We start from the raw sequence: 19,898 nt of genomic DNA, 5'->3' as shown, positions 1-19,898 counted from the left end.
TGAAGCCGATGAAGCCGTTAGGTGTCTAACTTTAGAAGTAAAACATTGAGCAGATTCTGCATTATCTAGAAACCGCTTTCAAGTAAAATCATTATGGCGAATGTTACCGACGAAGGACTCACCTACGAAGAAATACTAGCAGTAACTTGTACAAGTTTGCCATACGCGAAATATTATATCTATCTACTAACAGCTATAAATATTCTTCTCGCCATCACTGCGTCTCTGGGAAACGCTTTGATCCTGGCTGCTCTTCAAAGGAAGTCATCGCTTTATCCACCGACAAAACTCATGTTTAAATGCCTGGCAGTGACGGATTTTTGCGTTGGTGTTTTTGTACAACCTCTATTTGTCACCCAGTTGATCTCTACAGCAAATGAACATCGACAACTCTGTTATAACGTTGTCAGCATCATTGAAATCGGTGGTGGAAGCTTCTTCGGAGTGGCATTGCTCACTTTGATTGCAATAAGCGTGGACAGACTTCTCGCTCTATCACTGGGACTACGATACAGACAGACAGTCACTTTGAAGCGGATATGAGCAACGTTGATTTGCTTTTGGATTTTTAACATTTCTGTCAGCATTTTAAGGTTTTTCTGGCAGTACGTTTTAATAACAACGGTAATTTCTGCGGTCATCTATTCTTCTTTAGCAATCTCATGTTTTTCGTACCTGAAGATTTATCTAACACTTCGTCAACACTATGCAACACTATGCAACACAAGACGTTTTTCGGCAAAGACAACCGAACGGAGGAGGGATGCATCCTCTAAACATAGCACGATACAAAAAGACAGTAACAACAGCAATATGTGTTCAGTTAGCTATGTTAGCGTGTTACCTACCTTATGGTATAATTAGCAGTATGCAGTACGACATGGGCTATTCTCCATCCCTCAACCTCGCAACTCTTTTAGTAGGAACTCTTGGCCCAGTAAACTCATCTTTAAACCCGACTCTTTACTGCTGGAGAATCAATGGTGTGAGGCGTGCAGTGAAGGACATACTTGGCACAGTTGTGCAATTTTCTTAGTTAGAGCTTTAGGGAAATAGTTAGGAGGAATAGAGCTGTTGAATTCGAATGTAACAGTCCTGTATGGAAGGTTTCATTTTTGTGTGTAAGCTTATAGAAACGTTTTTGTTTCAATTTTTTTTCAGTTTAGCGTTTGATTCGTTAAAGTGAATGCATCACCTTTTTATATACCTGCAACCTGAAAAAGGAACCTCTTTCGGGCGGAGCCTCCCTGTATAGACCACTATATGGAGTACCCCCGGGATGTGTACAATGGTCAAAGAAGCAATTAATCCAATCCAATCCGCGACTTTTTATTATTCTGGGCCCGGAGGGCTTCAGAAGCTTTCTTCTCTCTGTAACTTTAAAAGAGTCGATTCTATGGTTAACAAATTTACATAAGATGACGAAGACAGTAATTCTTACAACTCTAGTTGCTTTGGTGCCATTTTTACGTAATATGACGTCATTTATGATTTTATTTGGCTGAACTAGTATTTAACGATATTTCCATTATGATTGAATGAATATCCACAACCTTTTAACGGGCTCGTGTATCATAAGATTCTTGTGTCTAAAAATATTAATCTTTTGTTGTCAAAACCAACAATAACAATACTGACGTCATTATGACGTCTTTAATATTGAAAGAGCCGCCATCTTGAGTTCGCCATTTTTGATTTTTTTTAACTTTATATCACATTTAATTAAATATCCTTGAAATAAAAGTTAGTAGCAAGTCCCTTATTAAGAAAAATAATAAAATAACAGAGATATGATTACAAATTAAACCATGCGCGAGACTTAGCATCGAACTTAGCAACGATGAATACAATTACCATGATTCTCTGCAGGCGCGCCATAGAGGGAATTGGGCATTAACGTTTTATTTGGTTAATTTTGTTTCAAGTGGCACAGTTTAAGTAGAAAAAAACAAAATGGTTGGAAAATTGCAGAACTTAGTATGGGTCCGCCCCAATAATAAAACAGTTATTTGTCACCATTGACATGAAACTTTGTGTTGGGAAATTTTAGTTATAATTTTTAACTCGGAATAAGCATAACTGAAAGTATTTTAATTGCAAAAATATAGGTTTCTGTAACATTTCAGATCACTTTGCATAAGGCTATCTCAAATTTCAAAACACTCTGCTAAAGCAAAACTCTTCCAATAAACTAGTGAAACTGATGTCAAGAATTTTCCAAAACAACAGCCTGTCAGCATCCATAAGTTTAAATTAAGAGTTTTGATGACGCAGTGTGAAAACAAGCTTAGAGAATTCAGTCGTGCGGCGAAACATGTATTCAAAGTAAAACGCACGTCAAGGTAACCAGATGAAATATTAAAATCTTTATTTGCGTCGTGGTGAACAGCTATTGTTGACATTTTTTTTGGAGGAAAAGACTTAACGAAAATTAACTTAACATAAAGACTTCCCTAAAAGGCCATTAGGAAATATGAGAAACACTCTGATGAATTAGAACTCCTAAGATGATCTTTTGTTAGGCCAAAGGTGTTATATCTTTTAGGAAGGGTAGAAATTTACATTTGTTTTGACCTATCTCTATTTCAACATCGCGTGCAATAAGCCTTTTTTCCAAATTATCCCGTCAGGCAAATCTATCGAATATTGAAGAATGGTTCAAAAATTTTTAAGTTCAGTTGGAACTTGCGGCTCAATTGCACAAATCGACAAAAAAATAAATTATTATAAGTTTGAATGTAATTTTTTTGACGTGCTTACAGTTGAAAAAAGAACCTTTCAAAATTCAGATTACATTTTAAACATAAATCAGAAATCGACAAAACCGGATTTAAGATAATGGCATAATTAACATGCGAATTAAACTTCAATTTTGAAATTTTAATCGCTAATTAAGTGTGAAAGAAAATTGTCCGCGAACTCTATTTTACATTAAATGATCGTTTTCGGCCTTATTCATGATATATACTCGTTGTTAAAATGCTATGAAAAAACTAATAGTCTGTTTGAGTAGAGAGTACTGATTACGTATTTCACAATTTAACGTCATATCACTCATAAAGACAGCTGTATAAATAGGAAACTCACAAATATTTAGCATAATTATCTTTTTCTTATCACTTTCGGAACAAAAAGAAGACAAGGCAAAGTCGATGAAGCAAATATCTGGTTAATAAGCAAAGCGTAAGTTTGGGTCACCTTAAAAGTTTTTCTACTCTCAATGACAATGTCGAATAACTTCACCAAGGATGAAATCTATGAAATAATACAAGCATTAGCTTGCACACCGTCCCAATATGGAAATCACCTTATACACTCACTAGCAGCCATTAACATTCTTCTCGCCATAACTGCAACCCTAGGAAATGTTCTTATCCTTGCTGCTCTTCGAAAGCCGTCTTCCCTTCATCCGCCGTCAAAACTGATGTTCCAGTGCCTAGCAGTCACGGATCTTTTCGTTGGAATTTTGGCTCAACCAGTATTTGTCATTCAGCTAATCTCTACAACATATGAACAACCACGTCTTTGTTACACCGTTGTAAGCATCAACGAAATCGCTGGTTCAAGTTTTAGCGGAGTTTCTTTACTTACACTAACTGCAATAAGCGTGGACAGACTTCTTGCTCTTCGTTTGGGCTTAAGATACAGACAAACAGTAACTTTGAGACGAACACGCTTTGTGGTGATTTTCATTTGGATTTTTAACATTTCCACCAACAGTTTAAGGAGGTTTTGGCATTACTTTCTAATTTCAAGGGTAATTTCTGTGGTAATTTATTCTTCTCTAGCAATCTCGGCGTTCTGTTATTTAAAGATTTATGTAACACTTCGCCAACACTATGCAACGCAAGACATTTTTCAACAAAGACAACCCAACCAAGGGAGAACGAATCTTCTGAATATAGCACGATACAGAAAGACAGTATCCACAGCACTGTATGTCCAGTTAGCACTCGTAGCTTGCTATCTTCCTTATGGTATTATTGTCGCTATAGCGCTTGCTGGTGGATATGTACCATCGTTTAATCTAGCAGTTAGACTTACAATAACTCTTGTATTATTAAACTCATCTCTTAACCCGATTCTTTACTGTTGGAAGATTAACGGTGTTAGACAAGCAGTGAAGAATATGATAACACACCCATGTAATTTTCTTCAGTGTTAGCTGAAATGGTTTTAGTAAAATTCCGAGCATATCATGGTAACAAAATCTGAGGTATTTTCCAATGTAGTTGAAACAGATTTTGTAGTCAAGATCCAGTTGACTTTAATTTTAAACTTTATTACAAAAATTGCAAACTGGTATATATAAAGAGTTAGCTGGTAATCGTACATTGAAATGAAGTTTTTATAATATGTGTGTTGGGGTCAAAGTAGTAATAGCTCTCGGGTCAATCATTGTAAAGTGCATTCGGAAGACTTTACTCCTGACTTTTCGGTTACAATGTCGTAAATCAACTGTCGCACTTCCATCTTAAGAATATGTTTAAAACAAAATTGCATTTCATTTAAAGAATGATATGGTATTCCTTAACAGTTGCCTATATGAAACAAAGAAGGAAATTTCATATTCGTTCTTTTACTTATATTATTTTTATGTTTTCATGGACATGTTGTGGTTCCTGAAGGTCTATTACGGCAATATACAATAATCAACAAATAAAAACTGGTTTATCAGATTATTTACATGATGTAACCTGCATGTGATTACTGAATTAACCTTTTCTATGTGAAATCGTCCGTCATAAATGTATTGATAAATTAAGTGAAGTTGGCAGCTGTGCGTAATCTACTTGGATAAAATCTAATTTCTTAAAACGAAGATGACTCCCGTTTTCATTTTTAAAATAAGATGTTGTAGAAGTCCTTTAATATCTCGCGATCGAAAAAGAATTAGTTAACGTATCACCCAGGTTCTTTTTTAACTTTTTTGTTTAACTGAAAATTTAGTTGGACCCATAAGCAGTGAGAAAAAAAGTGGGACGTGCTGTTTTCTAGATTAGCGAGTTTAAAAGGTCCTGATATTACATCTAGCGACTAAAGAGACTAAAAAATACCGAAAAGGTCCGGTGCTTAATCTGTACCCTATCTGACAACAGTTGGAAACTTTATGTTACCTTTAAGGTGATTCCACGGTATTGCATTGCGCATCCTTTCTGCGCATATGTTTTCGCGTCATTTAGCGCGCGCACGAGCGCGCGCGCAGACAGAACACTACGAGATTCCCTTTAGGCTAAGCTCGGTAAGGAAATAAATGGTCATTTTCTCTTAAACGAGCACGGTGACCCCCATTTTTTAATGCATTTATTTAAATGTCATACTGTTGTCTACAATATATCGCGATTTAAAAAAAAGTTTAAAATTCTACGTTGAGATATTTTAATTTTAATGCTGTAAAAAACACGTTTTTAGGTAGTGCCGTTAACGTGCGCACGAAGCAAAATCTTAAATTTCTTTCCTTATCTTACTTTCTGTACAATAAGAATGGTTTTTAATATAAGATCAAAGTCTATTTTGTTGAACTAGACTAATTCTTTAATGCAAAAATGTTTTTTTCTGGAAACAATAGCGATCCCCATTTGGATTACTAGGGTTCCTAATATATATCTCGCGGGTCTTATATTTGCTATAATGCCCATCCATTTTACACAAAAACTAGCGCGGTGACCCCCATTTTTTATTTCATTTTTTTAATGCTCATAACATAATTGTAACCTGGACCAAGTTTCAGAAAATTTTTAATACTCCTTCTATTTCAGTGGAATCACCTTAAGCCATATTTCGTCAATTTTGACGTTGATGAACATTTAAGGATAGTTTATAAACAGCTTTCAATCAAATGTTTTTCAACAAAAAACGTGATAAATGATATTTCCTGCCGGTTTGGGCAAAAGTGACAGTGTGGTTTTCTTGGTTTTGCCTGAAACGTTGTGCAAACAAAGATTTAATAAATGCACAACATTTTATCGCGACCTTGGCGGGAACAACAAAGAAAGTTAAGACCACTGACAGCCAATTGCCATATGCGATGAGTCAAGAAAGAACCTTGTGTGGAATTCTGAAAGTCATACAAAGGTGAACAGAATATTAAACTCCCTCATTACAATTGACATTTGTGTTGGATGCAAAAGTTAATTAATTACTTTTCTTTCCAAGGATTACATCTTTGACGCGTTTAGCAGTTTAGTAAGTTATTAACATAAAATGAAATTAAATCAAACCCCCGCAAAAGAATGACTTGAAAATATTTTAAACATAATTTGTTTGGCTTACCCTTCCAAATCAGCAATTAAAACAATACCCTACAGTTTGGACTCCTTATTATCAGTTATTTATTCCTTGGGAGATGTTAGAGACATCGTAAATAAATAACAATTACGACTTTAATTTTCAAACGATGATCAGAAACTCGCATCTTAGAATTGAACCACTGACTTCAATATCGAATCCAATCCCTGAGGCGCGTTTTTCATATTGAATATATTTCGTTCCACATTTCGTCAAGAAATTGGAAAGCATGCAACATATTTTTTTGCATGTGGAGCCAAATCCAGAAACTTTGTCCATTAAAAATTTAATTTAAATCAAGTTTTGATTTTTTTTGCAGAGAAAACCTTCCTGCCGTTAAATTTCTATCTCAAGATCGCCATTAAGGGAGCTTTGTCTTCATCAGTCGGAGACAATTTTTTGATGTGCAAAATTACTTTTAAATTCAAGGAAACCTTAAAAAATATATTGTTTTTTTTCTAAGGTAGGAAATAACAAAGAGGTAATCAAAACCGAAAATAAACAAGAAAGTGACGTGCCTTCGACTGAAGAAGATTAATACGGATTACAGACGATAAACATCCGCCGTTTGTGACAAAACTCATTAAAGAAATTTTAATTCTGTTTTCTACTTTGAATGAGAATCAAATAGGACAAGAAACGGTCAACAGGAACTTTCTTTTACTATTTATCACACCATTTTGGGTCAGGTTAAACTTACTTGTTTGAAAAGAGGCTTTGTAGCGAGGGTTCAGTTTAAATCTATCAGTTCTTAATATGTTTAGAGAAAGAGAAATATTGTTTATATCACTTAGGTGCGCTATACGTCATCGCCAGCTGGGTCAATAAATACCAAAGTCATAATATTAAACATATTTTTAAAGTTATTTCACTTGCCGAAAAAAATAATAGAACTATCTCGAAGCCGATGAAGCAGTTAGGTGTTTTACTTTAGCAGTAAAACATTGAACAGATTCTGCATTATCGAGAAATCGCTTTCAAGTAAAGTCATAATGGCGAATGTTACCGACGAAGGAGCTCACCTACGAAGAAATACTAGCAGTAACTTGCAAAAGTTTGTCACACATGAAATATTATATCTATCTACTAGCAGCTATAAATATTCTTCTCGCCATCACTGCGTCCCTGGGAAACGCTTTGATCCTGGCTGCTCTTCAAAGGGAGACTTCCCTTTTTCCGCCGACAAAACTAATGTTTAAATGCCTGGCAGTAACGGATTTTTGTGTTGGTGTTTTTGTACAACCTCTATTTGTCATCCAATTGCTCTCTACAGCAAATGAACATCGACAACTCTGTTACACCGTTGTGAGCATCATCGAAACCCTTGGTGGAAGCTTCTTTGGGGTGGCATTGCTTACATTGATTGCAATAAGCGTGGACAGACTTCTCGCTCTATCACTGGGACTACGATACAGACAGGCAGTCACTTTGAGGCGAATCCGAGCAACGCTGATTTGCTTTTGGATTTTTAACATTTCTGTCAGCATTTTAAGGTTTTTCTGGCAGTACGTTTTAATAACAACGGTAATCTCTGCGGTCATCTACTCTTCTTTAGCAATCTCATTTTTTTCCTACCTGAAGATTTATCTAACACTTCGTCAACACTATGCAACACAAGACGTTTTTCGGCAAAGACAACCGAACGGACGAGGGATGCATCCTCCGAACATGGCACGATACAAAAAGACAGTAACAACAGCAATATGTGTTCAGTTAGCTATGTTAGCGTGTTACCTACCTTATGGTATAATTAGCAGTATGCAGTACGACATGGGCTATTCTCCATCGCTTCACCTCGCAACTCTTTTAGTAGGAACTCTTGGCCCAGTTAACTCATCTTTGAACCCGATTCTTTACTGTTGGAGAATCAATGGAGTGAGGCGTGCAGTGCAGGACATATTGAAACAGTTGAGTAATTTCCTTAGTTAGAGCTTTAGGGAAATAATTAGGAGGAATAGAGCTGTTGGATCCGAATGTAACAGTCCTGTACGGAAGATTTCAGTTTTGTGTGTAAGCTTATATAAAAGTTTTTGTTTCAATTTTTTTTGTTTTCAGTTTAGCGTTTGATTCGTTTAAGTTTGATTGAAAAGCGAAATCTTCTGTAATCTTAAAGTGGAGGACATATTGAAACAGTTGAGCAATTTCCTTAGTTAGAGCTTTAGGAGAATTATTAGGGAAAAAAGGGCCGTTGGATCCGAAGAGTAACAATATTGTATGGAAGATTTCAGTTTTGTGTGTAAGTTGTGCAATTTGCTTAGTTAGAACTTTAGGAGAGTCATTACAAGGAAACGTAAGGAATAGCCGTTGGATCCGAAGGGTAACAATATTGTATGGAAGATTTCAGTTTTGAGTGTAAGCTTATAGGTGAAGTTTAGGTTGGACTGAATAGCGAAACCTTCTGTAATCTTAAAGCTAATTGCATCTGCACTCAAAATAAAATTAATTAAGCTTTCAGAAGGATGATATGAGTACATCATTTCTTAAGGCGTCGATAAAAAGTGATATCAATTAGAATTCTCTTATATTTGCTTTGCGTAAATTATTGAAATTGAGCTGTCAAAATAATAAATTGTCTAAAAGTTTTAATTACAACTGCTTTTTGGTGTTATTATGATAATCACCATAATGATAATAAGGCAATGTTGATAATTATTCCGGTGTTATTATGGCGCACTAAGAAACCAAAATTAATTGTAACTATATACGAAGGTCGATAATATAATCAACACCAAACATCATTTTAATGATGTTTGGTGTCTAAATGATGATTTTATTTTTTATTTGCAAGCCAGTAAACTTTTACTGGCTTGTAAATAAAAAATACAATCATCATTTAGACTAACAGTTTAAAAGATCATTGATTAAAGCTAGAAAAGCTTTAAAAGACGAGCGAGAAAATGATTTTTTATAATTTGGTAGAAAGTTCCATAAATGTTTTATCAATGAATAAGTACGAGACGTCGTGTTTTCTTCGGAATTAATTGTAGTTGAAATATTATTGGAGACGGACGGGAATTATTCCAGCAAAATATGGTTTTCAAGGGAGAAGTTTAAAACATCCATTTCTCACTAACTTCTATAACTAACTGTTAGGTGGAATGGCAACACGATGTAGTTTGTTTGCACCGAAGAAAAACAACAAAATCGGTTTTCGTCGGTTGTCGGACACTCAAATTGTCCAAAAAAAAAAAAAAAAAAAACCAAAACCTATCCAATTTGTGCGCGTGAACTTGACCATATGCCATGACAAACATTTATCGGTTTTACGCTTAGTTTATTCTTAACGCAGCCGCTAGTAATAAAAAAGACCGTATAATGAGTTAATGACGTGTAGCAAAACCAAAAAAGGTAACCGCTACCTTGCCGCAAAAGCTCCGAGGGATACAATTAAAATTTATTACTTAGTTATGGGAACAACTTGGGATTAATTTTGTCTGCCGAGCCAAACAGTTGTTTATATTTGCGGCAGCAATTTTATACAATAAAAATTGTTTTCTCCCCTTACTGTACATACTGTATAGAGAGGGTAAAGTGAGCGAATAATCAGTAAGAAATCCCGTTACGTCGATAATGTGTTGCTTCTGTCAAAATAGCACCTGGCTTCTTTTTCCTCGCTGAAAATTAAATGAAGAAACTGTGTCGTAGGGGACATGACTATATTAGTATAATTTGCTTGTGTTTCATTGTTTAGATGCTAAATGTTAAACTCTGAATACAGTCAATCCCTTTACGACGTACGTGATCTATTGAAGATGGGAAGGTCACAGCTGATCAACTTATCTACTCATGAACTAAAGAGTTAATTAAACTAGTCGATAAATTAATTTGACTTTCGGTAAGTAAGCCGATTTAAATATTAATCCGGCCCCCTTTTGTCATTAAAGATAGTTACGATATATTTTTTAAAACATTGTTTCTTATTTTTGCACTCCGTAGAGTGCCGCAAACACCGAAATGATTTTAAGGGCTTTCTCTTTGGCGGTTGCAAGTTTCACGAAATCAAATTCTAATTACGGCATGTTAATTGTTAAGAAACAACCGAAAAACAATTTCCGTGTTTCTTTTGAGTTATAGAAAATATAGTGAAAGTTTGTGAGAATGAGAAATTTGGGAAAACAAACCGTATAGGCGAGTGTTTCCACAGCTTTTTCGAGCTCTCCCAAACTTTCACGAGTGTTTCTTTAACTCGATAGAAACAAGGAAAATGCAATCTAATTATTTTACAAAATACTGCGAGAAAAAGACCATTCGTTTATATAGATTAGCAAAATGTAAATTCTCCTTGCTTTAGTCATCAATTACGTCAACAGCACGTGCTAGTTCGGTGTTTCCATCGAGCTATAGAAGTTCGGCTTGCAGTGCGTGCTTTCTAACAGGGTGATTCTTATACTTAATGTGGCTCTGCAGTTTGACAAACAGACAGTGATTCCTCTCGTAATAAGGTGCAGCAACTAACATTCAGAGGTGAGAAGCATTTTTTTCTGATTTTTTTTCGCTTTCATTGACAATTTAAAAAATTCCTATATTTTCTATAACTGGAAAAAGGCTGTTTTTCTCTGTTGAGAATGAAAGGTGAATTTTAATTTACTAGAGTCAATTGCATGTGGACAGCCCGGAAAAAAGAAATTTTTCATTCCTAGTTAATAGCTTTGTGACGATCTGTTAAGATTTAGATTTTTACATTGAGTGATCCGGTATCGAGAAACGATCAGACAACTTCTAAAAAGAGTTAAAAAATACGAATCAAATTAAAATCAGATGCTATAAGAAAATTTATACAATTATTGGAATTCATAGAAGCATTGATCTCATAGCATTTTAGTCACATTGCGGTATCTTCCCTTTTATTGATTTTTTTAATACCATTATTAAGTTATTGATCTTAACACGGCCACTTGGTATTAGACGTAAATTTATTTAGACCATTTTTTATCATTCTAGCCTGTAAATGTTTATTAGTCTGATCCAATTCATACTATATTTAAAACATAGGGAAATTAGTTTCGTGAATCTAAATTACACTGTATACGCAAAAATATTTAGCGACACACGGGCAAGGAGAGAAAACAAAATTAAACATCCCTGAACAATAAAAATATCAAAACTGCGATCACAATTTCTTCGCCCTTGTTTCTATATCATTGTATTCAGTGATGAACGACCGCGATAACGGAAAATAATAATATAGATTACACTGAAGCTATAAGCTACAACGACCTTTTATTACCCTTAATTAATTGTTAAAAAATACGTCCCTTAACAACTAGCGGATTTTCACAGCGTAGACCGCTGGCAAAAGCACTCTTTCGAATCCTTTCCTAAAGAAACACCATGATCTGAATCTTTAAGATCCGGATTTAGATTCAATCGATTAAATTAAGCTGAAGCGTAAATTTTTTGGATTCACAATCCATTTACGAAAATTTTGGTAAAGGAAGGTAACACCCGTTTTAAAAATTCACGAATCCGTGAATCTCTAACTGGATTTTGTGGTTCTTCCCACTTTAAGTTGTGCGTCGTATTTTACAGCAATTACTTTTTGGACCAGTTTTGTTCCTTGAATGTCTACTGTTGGTTCATTATTATTAACATCGAACCGTACTTTGTACTCTTAAGAAAATTCTTAACACATTCATAGATACGAAAGAATGGATAACATAGCCAAAGTTTCAAGTTTGAGCATACACAAGTACTAAAACATCTTAACATTTTTTTGGCAATTTCATTCTCGTGCAGGGCTGGAAGTTTTGTACCATCTTTTATATCGCATATTTTATTATTCAATTATAGACTTTTTTGGTTACAAGAACTAAAGAATAGCAAAACTATTAGAAACGTCGCCTTTAATAAAAGAAGTCCCCTCTAGACCAAAAAAATTTTAATTGAGTGTTTTCACGATGAAAAGTAAAAGTTTCAGAAAAACTATGATGTTGACAATGATAATGATGATGATGATGATGATGATGATAATAATGATGGTTATGATGATGATGATTATCATTAATATTAATTTTATTAGAATGACCAACCAGCCCAACGCCACCACCGTATGCGGACTGCCAGTCTGGGTGGCGTTTCCTGCCAACAACAGCGCATCCTACATGAACGATGCTCTTGCCGTTGCTGCAAACGTACCTCTGAGTATTTTCGCGTTCCTTAGCAACCTCGCCATCATCGTCACAATAGTCAAAACTCCGACCCTTCAAAGACCCAGCCATGTTTTCCTCTGTAGCCTGGCTGCGGCTGACTGCTTGACAGCCATGACGTCACAACCGCTATTTTTCATATGGCGTCTTATGCTGCATCGCGCCCGCCAGTCATGTGACTTCCAAATTGAGCTGTTCGAATCGCGATATGTGTTTAACACCTTCACCACAGGAGGGTCCTTTGCTATCTTGACGCTTATTAGCTTCGATCGAGCGCGTGCACTGGCCAATCCCATGGCGTATCGTGCACAAGTCAGTAAAAAAGGTATGTTGGTTGCTAGGTTACAAATAGACCGATTATGGTAGCCATTTTGACAGAAATGGAGCATGCGTAGGTAGATACCTTGTTAGCAAAAAGGCGCCGATCGCGACTGTTAAAAGATAATTTGGGAGCTCAAAGGGGCGGTATCACGAGAATTCTTATAACTTTTTGTGTTACCTATGACAGAATTTTTAGGGTGCACTCAGTGATCAACAAAATAACCTTTGAACAAATTCATTTTACAAGGTGTGAATAAATATAATCAAGGGTTTAAAAGTAGTTTTCTTGCAAGTAACATTGTCAAATTTAATTTTTAAAGTTTTAGGCCACTACTGTCCTATTCGTTCGTAGTCAAACCACCTTTGGACACTTTTCATGACTAGTACAGTACATTTTAGCAATGCCAGGCCACTATGAGTAGATTATTTGTGACCCTCCACGGGAAAACAGTGAAAAAGGTGAACGCACGGGCACGCGTGTCATGGCACGGCACGCTAAGCGTGTCACACATCGCACGGATATGCGCATATTTAATAAGTAAAACAAAGAATGGCACGGTTGATATTGTTTCGCACGCTAAAGCTTTTATTTAAGAGAAGTGTGCTATTTGGCACGCTTAACGAGCGATATGACACGCGTGCGAAAGGACACGCGTGCGATATGGCACGCACGCGTGCGATAAGACACGCTTCCCAAACCAGCCTTCGTTTGTAACTTTTACATCCGTTTAACTTCTTATGGCACGAACGGGTCGAAGCTATCTAAAAAAAAAACATGCTAGACAGAAAAAAAATGCTTTTCAATTTTTTGTTATCGTATTAAGACAAACATGCTCGCATAACTTACGTACTTACCCGATGAACGTGCATAACAGTTAGCTAATTCCAGATCGTACGAGGCTTATGCATAAGGCGAAAGTGGGGACGCAATAAACACGTGTCGATTTTGAAAGGGTGAAAGATTTGAAACCTGCTTTCCTTTTTTATAAATCCTAATTTGCTCATGAAACTGACCCTATTTTCAAACCGAACTTTGACCGAAATCGTTCAAATTAGTTACGAAATGTGACGGTTGAAAATTATATTCATCTAGGAAACTCTGGGGCTAGTGGACGGGGGAAAAAGAATCCGCGGGCGAAATAGGTGAATGTGAAACGTTATAAATTTTAATCTATTTTGGAATTAATAACAAAATAGCATTTTCAAGTAGTACTAAATATCACGGTGACACTGTCCCTTTAAAGGTGATGGCAAAAGAGGACACAATGTTGCGGACACGGTTGATTGTAAACGATCCACGTGATTGCGCGTACGTTAGCCTGATCTGTTGTTATTTCTGTTCTTTATACTCTGGTAACTACAAAGCTTTTTGTCGCGACACTGATCTCATATATTTTATGACTGGAGCTAAAGGTATATTTACTTGCCACCCCTCTAGAACTCAATTTGTGACGCCTATATGCATCTGGAGTTAAGGCGAGTTTACACAAACAATATTTATGTGACAACATTTATTTTCTCGTAAAGATGAGAGAAATTTGTCAATTTGTATGTGAAAATTATATTTGTTGACAAGCTGGCGTGTTAGCTTTTATGTGACAAATAAAAGTTGCCACATAGGAAAATTGCTCGTGAAGACGACTCGTTACATAAAATGTGGCAAATTTTGCGACAGCATGTGTGATCCACAATCTTCCAATGGTACTGTGCGCGCGTATCTCTGTGTGTATCTCTGCTGTCCAATGTCATTAATGGCGCACTAAACTTTGGACTGCAGACAAATAATTGTTGTGTCATCTACACGATCAAATATATTTGTCACATAAAAATTGCCTGTGTAAACCCGGCTTTGTCATCCTATCACATTTTACTTTTTATATTGGGTGACTTCTTTGTTGAAAAGTGTTCTAAAACGGAAATCACATTATACGTTCTTTTTCTTTCTTTTAACAAGGAGAATGATAAGTTAGCCGAAGATAACGCTTAAATTTTCCTCAACAGATGCTGCCAAGGCCACAATTATCACTGGAACAGCTTGGCTTTTGCTGACGATTTTAATACACTTCATCCTTCCTGGAAACCTCGGGTACATTCTACAGTTGACCTCCGCTATGCTGTTCATCTTACTTCCGGTGATCAATCACATCAGGATGTTCCTCGCAATCCGTCGCCATAACAACCAAATAGTCGGCCAAGTTGACGCGCAGCAGCTCTCAGTCATATTTAGGCGGGAAAAGAAGGTAGCTGTAGACATGGCCATTGTTGTTGTGGTCCTGGTGGCTTGCCTTGGGCCAATGCTGGTGATAAAGTTGATTTTACAATCGTCGTTTCCCAAAATCTATGATGTTCTCTATCCCTGGGCATTTACGATGACTTATCTCAATTCATCTATAAATCCTTTTCTTTATTTAATACGTAATGAAGAGCTCAGAAGTGCACTACGATTAGTGGTATCCCCATGCTTTTAAAAAGTACCCTTGCGCATGAGCTTAGAGGGTTCTGCCGCATGATCAACACATCGCAGTCTTAGATTGCATGTTAACCCTTTCACTACCCGAGTCAAACCAATTCATGTGTTTTTAGGAACGGACCATTTAAATTTCGACGGGAGTGGGGCGGTGGGGCGTGGCAATTAAGAAAAACCTCTTGCATAAGAAAAGTGCGAGAAAAAAATCGTGCAAAAGAGCACGGGTAAAAAATTCAAGCAAGCCCCACCTGGAAAACATGGATGGTGCAGCCTCCCCTCAAAAATTAAATAGTTGTCCCTTAATTTCAAGTTTGTGAATGGCGAAGTACGGCGAAGGAAAGATGCTCTTTTTGAAGCGAGAGAATTAAGCGACTCCAATCCAGTGGGCACTTCATACAACTGTCTTGGTTTTTTTTAAATTTACCCTTACACTTCGGTTACGAGCCAGAGACGAAAGCCGAAAGTTACGCTGGGGAGCTGAGACGTTCAACTTCAACGCAGAATGATGGCCAAGAAACCTCAGTTTGGTTAGCCGAGCGGCCTTCTGGCTTTCAGTAATGCCTGTTTCAGTTTCTACATCAGAACTTTCCCGATCTTTAGAATAATAAAATCTGCTTGGTGAATATTCGTCTTCTTCGTCACGATCAATAAATTTGTTTTCAAATTCGTGGAAGCTTGTTCTTTCTGAGTTGCTCGCGTCATCATACTGCACTTTACGGAGGAAGCCCTTTGAATCCAAGTGACCGGAAGTGCTTTTTGACAGAAAAATAAACAATCATGGCTCGAGTGCCATATAATAAACTACTTACTAACCTAGCTTGCTCGAGCCATACTGGGGAATATTGGCCCTCGGTCGTTTTTGTCCGTACTGCCACAACCTCGGGCCAATATTCCCCAGTACGGCCGTCGCGCTCGGTTAATAAGAGGTTAATACTTTCACGTAGTATTATAATTGTGTTGTACAAGGTGGGGCTTCATTGTGTGGTACCGTATATTTTACCAGTGAATACAAATAAAATAATTTCTGAGCTGTATTAAAAAGTCAATGACCTTTAAAATAAAATCTCTTATTTTGTCGAGCTATAATAATAAGTATACAATCTACGAAGTTGTAAGCACATTTTTTTAATTGTGCCATCATAACAAAGCTCATAGTTATCATCACCATTATCATTATTATTACTAAAAGGTAAAAATTATTTATAATAGTATCTGGACAACTCAGTTAAAATTTTGTACAACTAAGCAAATATTGGAAACTCTGAAATAGTTCATTGGTCCTGTTAGAGCAGATGCAAAATAAAAAATATATATCCAACTAGCTTTAGTCCAGCAGCTATAATTATATTAGCTCCCAAAGCATTAATTTTATTAAATTTATCTTCCCTGGATTTCTGTTAACAAACTATTAAAAACCTATTATTGATATTGAAAATTATTAACGAATTGATTTCTCATACTTTCATATGATATTGTTTATTTTACTGTACAAGGTGGTTACGTTGATTAAACCTAGTGTGTGACCATTCAAATGAAGGTTATTGAGCAGTACTTTCATGTAGTGCTGTTTATCATGCTGTGCACATTGTATTGCTGCCCTAAAAGCCGCTTCATTGAAACAAAACCTACACCTAGATTTACGATAACAGAATATATATTACTGTATTTCGATGCAAAACTGATAAAATGAGGTCTAATGTGAATCCCGAAATGTTTCATGAAAAAAGAAAACTACTGTTACTCTTATAGCTCTTGCACAAAATCAGTTCTCACAAACGTTACATATCTCAGTTACTATGGCTTCTAAAGTGAGTTAAAGTGTAAAAGGTTTATTTCTCCAGCATTTCTGTTAACGTCAACTTTAGGAAATGATTGCAGATCCGAACTCGAGGACTTACACAACTGTTTAATTATGTCCTTCACTGCTTGTCTGACTCCGTCAATTTTCCAACAGTAAAGAATTGGGTTCAGAGATGAGTTTAAAAATACAAATGTTATTGCCAGTCGAACAGCAAGGTTAAGCGCGGTAGAGTGGCGTGCCATAGCGACAACTATTGCATAAGGAACATAACAAGCTATCATTGTTAACTGAACACATAATGCTGTGGACACTGTCTTTTTGTACCGTCCAATGTACGGTGAATTTCCCTCTCTGTTCGAACGTCCTTGCCGAACAATGTCTTGCATTGCATTGTTATGTTGACGAAGTGACACATAGATCTTCAAGTAAGAGAGTGCTGAGATTGCTAGAGAAGAATAAATGACAACAGAAATTACTCTTGAGATTAAAAAGTAGCTCCAAAAGCTTCTTAAACTGTTGGTGGAAATGTTAAAAACCCAAATGAAAACCACCACAATGCGTGTTCGCCTCAAAGTTATAACTTGGCCGACTTGTCTGTATCTCAGTGCCAAAGAGAGAGCGACAAGTCTGTCCACACTTATTGCAGTGATTGTGAGCAAGGACACTCCACTGAAAATTGCACCTGTCACATCGTTGATGCTTAGAACGGTAAAGCAAAGTTGAATTCGTCGATGTGCTGCAGACATCAGCTGAATGACAAAGAGAGGTTGTGCGAAAACACCAACGCAAAGATCTGTGACTGCTAGACATTGGTACATTAGTTTAGACGGCGGATGAAGAGAAGACTCCTTTTGAAGAGCAACAAGGATAAGAGCGTTTCCCAGTGAAGCGGTGATGGCGAGAAGAATATTGACAGCTGTTAACGAATAGAAATAATATTCTCCGTGTATGGAAGGTGTACAAGCTATTCGTTGTATTGTTTTATAGCTTGGTCCATCTGAGTTGGTGAAGTTTGTCGTCAAGTTTTCCATCATATTTGAGAATACTTAACTGATTTAGAAGAAGTTCGATAGAATCAAAGATATTCTTGCTAAGTAAGGCAAATAATTGGTTCGTTGGCTTCGCAGATCGTTGCCGCAGCTCGTTTTTTTTTTCGATAGAGAAAGGACTTAAAATGTATGTTTAATATTTATAAGGTATTTGTTTACCCATCTGGTGATAAGAAAACACTTGTAATTCAGTGAAATGGACAACATTTCTTTCAACCCAATATAATTATCATATCCTATTTTATTATTTTTCTGGGTCACAATATAAACTATTGGGACATCAGTAATTGTTTTCCCCCCTATGATTGTTTTTATCTGGTTTGGTTTGCGCAAAAAATTACCGGTAGGCATTAATTGTTAAAGATCGTAAACACGTTTTCACTCGTAATTCAGTGAAATGGACAACATTTCTTTCTACCCAATATAATTATCACATCCTATTCTATTTATTTATCTGGATAACAATATAAACTACTGGGACATCAGTAATTGTTCCCCCCCCTATGATTTTTTATCTGGTTTGATCTGCGCAAAATAGGCACTAATTGTTAAATATCGTAAACAAGTTTTCGTCCAGTAATTTTCATTTGAATGAGAAAATTGCAGTCAATATTTTAATTTATCATTTTCTTTAAGTTTTCCAGTCATCACGTTTTAATTTCCGCACAAAATGGAAGTTAAAGACCGGAAGGTTGTTTTCATAATCATGTTAAAGAAAATAAAATAAAAAAGCTTATTTCGATTAAATTCGTTGTCCACAATTTTTGGAAAAAATGTTTTATCATTCAACTTTTGTTTTTTTTTTCTGTTGACGTATAAAATGGAACGGAAAACATGCCTCAGTGACCGGGTGCGTTAAGTGTCTATGTTTTCTTGGGACGAACCTTCCGCCGGACCGTTCTAAGATAAGAAGCAACGAGGTTTCAAACATGCATTTTCTAAGAAAAAGGATAACTTTGAAGTGTCCAAATTGTACGAAACCGAAAAGAGTCAATAGGCGAATCTCTCCTGGCATCAATGTTTACATTTTGCCTCCGAAATGTTTAGCTCTTTGTATGAAATATTGAAGGCGATATTGGCTTTCACTATTTTTTTTTTGGAGATATGTAAATGTCATGTCAATGTGATATCCTTTGCTCTTAGTGATTTATATTTTGAAAAAAAAAAAAAACCTTTCAATTTAGCCCCTCTCCCCTAAAAAAGAGACGTTTAAAAAGAAATAAGTCCGATCGTACTGTACCCCTTAGGCTTTATAGGGCTTTCACTGAAATTAAATTTATCCTCTGCAAGAGGGCATAAAGGCGAATCATTGCTCACAATAATTAACTAATTAGCATAAGTGCTTCAGTCCCTAAACAAGCTACAAAACTAATTTATAAGGGATGGCTAGAAATTTGAGTCCATGCAATGTATATTTTTTAGGTAACATACACGAGCCTAAGAAATTCAAAGTTCATGCGAAAAATGTATCGATCGAGAGTTTTATCGGGATATCCAAACTCCGAGAAGAGAGTTAAAAATATATACGACGCGGAGCGGAGTATTTTTGACGAAATTCGATTCGAGGTGTTGGGATGAAACACTGGCTCGAGTGTTTGATATATCTTTTCAATAGAGTGAAATCGTGTAACTCGTTTTTTTATATGTTAATGAGTCGTATAATATTCTAATGTTTGTGTACAATAAAACAATACACGAGTGGTCAGCAAACCTCAAAGAAATCACTTTAATAGTTATACAGAAAATAAGTATAAACAGGACGTGTCTTTCTTTAAGCACTTCAAGAACATGTTCAACCTAAATCGAAAATTAGCGGTCTGGTTCAA

At 36.1% G+C, this 19,898-nt stretch overlaps 4 protein-coding genes across 4 annotated transcripts; 3 read left to right on the top strand and 1 right to left on the bottom strand.

The window, feature by feature from the left end:
* Positions 1-93: 93 nt before the first annotated feature.
* LOC144667309 (adenosine receptor A2b-like) lies at positions 94-543 on the top strand. The gene has a single exon (XM_078528699.1). The coding sequence runs from the start codon at positions 94-96 to the stop codon at positions 541-543; it is 450 nt and encodes a 149-aa protein (XP_078384825.1).
* A 2,608-nt stretch (positions 544-3,151) lies between these two features.
* On the top strand, positions 3,152-4,378 carry LOC144628027 (melanocyte-stimulating hormone receptor-like). The gene has a single exon (XM_078486077.1). It carries the CDS (start codon positions 3,221-3,223, stop codon positions 4,163-4,165), a length of 945 nt encoding a protein of 314 aa, XP_078342203.1. The 5' UTR covers positions 3,152-3,220; the 3' UTR covers positions 4,166-4,378.
* Positions 4,379-7,258: 2,880 nt separating this feature from the next.
* LOC144628177 (uncharacterized) lies at positions 7,259-15,293 on the top strand. Its single transcript, XM_078486240.1, has 3 exons — positions 7,259-8,195; positions 12,308-12,759; positions 14,757-15,293. Exons 1-3 carry the CDS (start codon positions 7,288-7,290, stop codon positions 15,221-15,223), a joined length of 1,827 nt encoding a protein of 608 aa, XP_078342366.1. The 5' UTR covers positions 7,259-7,287; the 3' UTR covers positions 15,224-15,293.
* A 1,732-nt stretch (positions 15,294-17,025) lies between these two features.
* On the bottom strand, positions 17,026-18,057 carry LOC144667308 (melanocyte-stimulating hormone receptor-like). The gene has a single exon (XM_078528698.1). It carries the CDS (start codon positions 18,055-18,057, stop codon positions 17,026-17,028), a length of 1,032 nt encoding a protein of 343 aa, XP_078384824.1.
* Positions 18,058-19,898: the final 1,841 nt, after the last annotated feature.

The sequence above is a fragment of the Oculina patagonica genome, chromosome 10, assembly GCF_052425735.1.
Source record: "Oculina patagonica isolate OP01 chromosome 10, crgOcupat, whole genome shotgun sequence".
In the NCBI taxonomy this organism is placed as follows: Eukaryota; Metazoa; Cnidaria; class Anthozoa; order Scleractinia; family Oculinidae; genus Oculina; species Oculina patagonica.
The sequence above is the reverse complement of the archived record's forward strand: the minus strand, read 5'-3'. Positions and strand labels throughout refer to the sequence as shown.

Excerpts from the sequence above, each read along its gene's own strand:
- LOC144667309 (XM_078528699.1), top strand. The coding sequence starts at position 94 with ATGGCGAATGTTACCGACGAAGGACTCACCTACGAAGAAATACTAGCA.
- LOC144628027 (XM_078486077.1), top strand. The coding sequence starts at position 3,221 with ATGACAATGTCGAATAACTTCACCAAGGATGAAATCTATGAAATAATA.
- LOC144628177 (XM_078486240.1), top strand. The coding sequence starts at position 7,288 with ATGTTACCGACGAAGGAGCTCACCTACGAAGAAATACTAGCAGTAACT. Across the intron at positions 8,196-12,307 it reads GTGCAGGACATATTGAAACA|AATGACCAACCAGCCCAACG; the intron begins GTTGAGTAATTT and ends TAATTTTATTAG. Across the intron at positions 12,760-14,756 it reads TGCACAAGTCAGTAAAAAAG|ATGCTGCCAAGGCCACAATT; the intron begins GTATGTTGGTTG and ends TTTCCTCAACAG.
- LOC144667308 (XM_078528698.1), bottom strand. The coding sequence starts at position 18,057 with ATGATGGAAAACTTGACGACAAACTTCACCAACTCAGATGGACCAAGC.